Genomic DNA, 5783 nt, shown 5'->3' on the forward strand with positions numbered 1-5783 from the left:
GATGACCTTCAGTACTTGTTATGCACTTAGTCCTGCATTTCTCCCCTTTTCAGATAGTAAACAATAATAAAACTGGTGGAAAAGATGGAATAATTATAAATATGGAGATGTTATTTCCTATCACTTCACAAATAAACTGAAAGACTGAGTAATGAAAGCTCCAAACATGCTTTGTTATAATTCTATTGACTTATTAGGGTCTTTTTTTAATGAAATGCTTTATAACCCTTTATTAAAGTTCTTTATTGATTTTTTTAAAAAAGTAGCAGCAACATCTGATTGCATTTAGCAATCTTCTCCCGGCCTACCATTTGAAGAGGCAGCAATAAAAGTTCATTTTGTTCCTAATAATTAAGAGATTCGGGTTTTAGAATACTAAGACGAAAACGGTTAATCGTGTTTGGCCTCTCAACATTTAGACAATTTCTAAATAAATACCTCTTTCACTTTGCTTTCAGTTGGGAAATGACTGTAGCACTTACTCTATTTGTCAGTTTTAGCTGTGTTTTTTTTAAAATTATTATTATTTGTAGAGATTGCTCATGTTGTTAGCCTCCCTGAAAGCTCACCAGAGTAGAAAGCAGAATTAAAAAAAATAATAGGCACATTATTAAATTAACATGGGCGTCTGAGCCTGCAGCCCAGCTTCAAATTTAGCCATGCATTTTGTGAACAGCCCGGTCCTCTTCTTGGGGAAGAGCTACATAAGTCCTGTGTGAGGTCCTGCTTACCTTCTCCACTCCATCCTCCACAAAAACCTTTCCCTCCCTCTTCCCCCCTCATCTCATCCATCCACCTTCAGGCAAGGTGCACTCTACTCAAATACTGTATTTCTCAACCTTGGAAATTTTGACGTATAGGTTTCATCTTAGGTCAGGGGTAGGCAACCTTGGCTCTTTTATGACTCGTGGACTTCAACTCCCAGAATTCCTGAGCCAGCCAAGCTGGCTCAGGAATTCTGGGAGTTGAAGTCCACGAGTCATAAAAGAGCCAAGGTTGCCTACCCCTGTCTTAGGTCATGCTGGCCCTCACGTTGGCTGGAAAATTCTGGCAGATGAAGTCCACACATCTCAAACTTGCCAAGCTTAATGATCCCTGCTCTGGTCCCCACGCAGTCTCTCTGTTCAATATTTCGCAGTGTCCTATGGAGATTCTCAATCATCCTGGTCATGGCTTCTAAAGCACCTTTGGGACAACATTTCGGAGCTTCTGCCCTCCCCAACACACTGTGTCCGGCCCGGCCTGATGGGTTCTGTGCTTCACCTACCCCGGGAGTCTGCCTTTTGCCCAAAGGTTTCACCCGGGCGTAAATCTGGATCGTCTGCTTCACCATCTCCGCGAATCAAGTTCTCAGCGGCCACGAAACAAGCGAGCCAGGGGCAAGGCCGGCCCTAGCAACGGTAACCAACGAACACTACCCGTCGTGCCTTGCGATACAGCGGCCGGTTGGGGAAACGCCCCCGCGCACGTGGGAAGCTGAGCTTCCTCAGTTAATCGATTTGAATACTAAGTAGGAGAGAGAAGGAGAGAGAAGGACGCTTGCGTGTTTTTCGTTACTTAAAGAAACGTTTTCGCTCTTCGTAGGGGGGAGGTGGTGGATGCTGGTCGTTAGCAATTTTTTTTTTCTTTTAGTCGCAAACAGCATGTCCTGAAATGGAGGGTGGACGTCAATTTAAAAACAAAACCAAAACGCTGGCTGCTGTGTTAGCGATAGCTAGTTGAAACTAAGCTCCTGCTTAATCATGATAACTCCTAGGTAATTGAAGGATTTGGGATCAGAAAGGTGGTCGGAAGACGATGTAGTGATTCTAGTCTGAGCCCCAAGCTCAAAAGTGGCCTCTGAAAGGAATCTGAGCTTCAAATAATTTCCTTATTACATAGGGATTAAAAGAAATGTGGATGTTTAGTGCTGACTTAAGGAACTATTCATTCCAATTGCATACGTGGAAACTAATCTATTTTCAAGATTATTCCTTAAGCCTTGCATATAGCTTCCTGATAGATTTATGGAATAAATCAAAATTGCTTAGGTTCACACAACATCAGACCTGCCTCTAGTATTCTTTATTGTGTCATTTCATTATCTTTTTTCCTACTTAATGTTTTTTTTTAAAAAAAAAATGTGAGGAGCATGTTGATTTCTTTTCAATTTTTTTTCAAAGAACCAATGTTTATTGTTTGCAATTACTTTGCCCATCTCTTGTGTTTAGTGGTTTTGTGGAACATTAAAAAAATGTTCTTCAAGAATGCCAGACTTGTTTGTTTTTTTAACATGAAACTCATATATGTTTTTATGTAAAAGTTGAGCTGCTCAACTTTTACATAAAGTGAGATTAATTGGGTAATTAATATTTTTTATTTCATTCAGCACATATTTAACTATACTATCTCAGGCAATTAGGTTACCTAAATTCACATGCTACACTATGCTGTGGCTCAGAGAAATAAACCAGATTGTGGTTGTTATCTGTGAATCTGAATCCAGAGACCTTTTAAGACAATTTGTGAATTTGCAGGTGTGGTAATCTTTGTATCCTAGAATGGTATTAAATTTTGAATTAATCCAACTGACTACAAGGATGCTCAAAGCCAAATTGGAAAATTGCTTCATTGTTTTAAGATCTTGGTAGTTTGCAATAACATATCTACCGTACTTTGATATTATTTAGTGTCTCTCCCAAATATTTTCTGAAGGGGAATTCTTTATCTGGCCCTAAAAGAAAATCCTCTGTTAGCTCATAATCACATAATGTAATGCACCTTGTTTTAATCTACAAGAGTTTTAATCTGATAATCCTGCCATGATGGTGGTGTACAACTCGATAGGATATTAAAAAAAACATTGAATCCCAGGCTCTCTTTATTAAAAACATTTTTATCAAAAATATTCTCTCTATCAGGAAGCTATTAACCCATGTTTCTGTATTAATGACCATTAGTCCTTAATTTCAAACTAGACTCTACCTTTCTTTTACCAAAGTTCAAAATATGTATGGAAAATGCCAGATGGCAGAATCACTTAGGCATACGGATATATTCTTTGGAGGATTTTTTTTTTTAAAGAATTATCCAACTCAAAATTGATTCTGGATGTGATTGTGTAGTTTTGTTGACAGCAATTTGCCCTTTGTCATTCCAAAATTTAATTTAAAATTTATTCTAAAAACTGGTTCCTCATAATTTAGAAATAAATATGTTTTTACTAATGTATATAACATATTTCTTGGTCCATAAAAGGAATGGTTATTCTATATCAACAAAACATGTGGATGATTACTAGTCTCAAATGTGCAAATTAAGGGCTATGAGAATATTAAGGCAACTATTTTGTTTTTTAAAAAATTCTGTTTCATGAATAAATTTGCTAATTTTAGAAAATTTTAGAAAATCCAACAAATGAGATGTTCAGCTCTCCTTACTGTTCTTTTTCTACAATTAACATCACTGTGTTGTGCTTTTATATAATTACAGTATATTAAATTGCTACTATAACCAATAGTCACCAATTGATCAATGCATTGTGAGTGTATTCATTATTTCAAACAGGACTACAAAAGCTAGTGCAATAGTTTGTTACAATATGTCACAGCAAGCATTAGCTGTGAAGCAGTGCTAAGAAACCGAGAAATCTGGCATTCAGTTTCATGGATGACTACAAGTTCTATAGACCTAACAGAAAATAGAATTTCTCTTTCACAATTCCATATATAAATGTGTTCTAAAAAATATACTTTACTTGTTCTTCATAATCACAATGTTCCACTTATTAGCCATTGTAGCTGTCCTTTTCTGTTTTTGGAAGAGGAGCAAGATTGCACATGATAATCTGAATGTAGACATTGCATAAATTTATGTTTTTCATAATACTCCTGTTAACATTCATAAGTCTCCATGTGGCATATATTAAACCATAATTCATCTCCAATACATATAAAACTGTTTAATGAAGACTGGCTTGAAGGCTTATTGTCTTTGTGTCCAAGTCTACTCAGCTTGCTTTTTCCTGGGCGCTTTGCCATATTCCCTTTGCCCTCTCTTGTTGATATTGTTTGGAGTCAAAACTTAGAAATATCCACAGTTCAAAAAGGAATCAAATAAACTGTTGTGTTCTCTGGATCCTAATGGGCAGCAAATGGAAGCATGAGCTATAAAGCTGCAAAGAAATAAACACATTTAAACCAGAAAAAAATTATCAGGGAAATAATTTAGGGGATTGTTAACAATTCTTCCTTCAAAAAAGAATTATGATGCTACAAAGGCTTCTTGTATGTTCTGGCATGAAAACTTTCTTATAATAATTCTAAATGTAGTAAATGGTATTTAATGATCTGAAAAGGCTATAGAGGGTACAATAAAGCTTAGAGCACATTATGAGATGAAAAAGCTGATAAATTCCCACCACCAGTATGTACATTTTTTGATAGTATCTACAAATGAAAATATTTGTCAGTTCTAATTTTATTGCACTTTTCATTTTTCTAACTGAGCTTCTTGCCTTTTGTTTCTATGTAAATTTGCAATATTTAAACATGCACAAAATTTGACATTTCTAATAACACATTGTANCAGAAGCGGTGAATGCTCCAACACTGGAAGTTTTTAAGAAGAGACTGGACAGCCATTTGTCCGAAATGGTATAGGGTTTCCTGCCTGAGCAGGGGGTTGGACTAGATGACCTTTAAGGTCCCTTCCAACTTTACTATTATTATTATTATTATTATTATTATTATTATTATTATTATTATTATTATTATTATTATTATTATTATTATTATTATTATTATTATGAGGTAACCTCAATTTGGTCAAGGATATTCAAAGAATTTTTACCTGCCATAAAAATGTTTCCATTAGTTTATTAATTAATATATCTCATAGGAATTAACATTGAAATTTTAAAATATATATTAATATCAAGGTAATATTTTGATAACGTTAATCTCCCCCCAAAACCTGTGGGAGTTTTAGCCATACAGTTATGAAACAGTTTGTTTCCTGCTGAGGGGCAGAAAGCAGGAGGAAAAAGTGAAGGAGCGCCATTTTGATGTGGCTCATTTTCAAGGCTGGCTCAAGTTATTTTCCTAAGTTCCTTTGTGGGCAAGGAAAAATGGCATGTTTAGATTTGATATGACATTTTTCTCCCCTTATTGAGTCCTTCCCAAGGACCTAGAATTGGCAGATGTTGTTTGGTGGTGTTAAAGGTATTATCTCAAGATGTAAGCTGTTCTTTTGCAATTAATAGATAGTGATTTTGTGAATGCCAATGATGTTCAAGTGGTGCTCCAGTTGTTTTGGGATGACACCTATTACTTTTGGTGCTATCTTTGCTCTTTTGTTGCCACAGTCTTTTACTTCTATTTGCAGATCTTTGTATTTGTGATTTTCTCCTGTCCCTTCTCTTCTCTTTTGCTGTCTCCAGGTATTGCAGTGCCCACTATTTAGACTTTTTTTGTCTTATCAACAGTTGTTAAATCTGGGGTGTAAGGTGGCAGGTGCTTATCTGTTTGAATTCTAAAGTCCCGAAGCATGTTAGCTTTTTCATTTTCTGTTACTTTATCTATTTTGTAGCCTCACCAGTTCTTGCTTGCAGGCAAATGATATTTCTTGCAAATCTCCCAAGGCACCATTGTTGCTACTTTGTCATGTTGTTATTTGTAGTCAGTCTGCATGATTTTCTTGCAGCAGCTAACTAGGTGGTGCGCTGTTTCTTCAACCTTTTTGCAGAGGCAGCATTTGCTTACAAGCCTAATGACTTACGACTGAAATTATGGTCATAATCAAGG

General features: G+C 36.0%; 1 protein-coding gene across 1 annotated transcript in view; it reads right to left on the reverse strand.

The window, feature by feature from the left end:
• KIF6 (kinesin family member 6) overlaps positions 1-1392 on the reverse strand; it is a 113188-nt gene extending 111796 nt beyond the window's left edge. The window contains exon 1 of the mRNA XM_029284803.1: positions 1268-1392. Coding sequence (XP_029140636.1) covers positions 1268-1333 — 66 coding nt within the window. The 5' untranslated portion in view covers positions 1334-1392. The remainder of the gene's footprint in view (positions 1-1267) is intronic.
• Positions 1393-5783: the final 4391 nt, after the last annotated feature.

The sequence above is a fragment of the Protobothrops mucrosquamatus genome, unplaced genomic scaffold (assembly GCF_001527695.2).
Source record: "Protobothrops mucrosquamatus isolate PMUCROS unplaced genomic scaffold, P.Mucros_1.0 scaffold960, whole genome shotgun sequence".
Classification (NCBI taxonomy): domain Eukaryota; kingdom Metazoa; phylum Chordata; class Lepidosauria; order Squamata; family Viperidae; genus Protobothrops; species Protobothrops mucrosquamatus.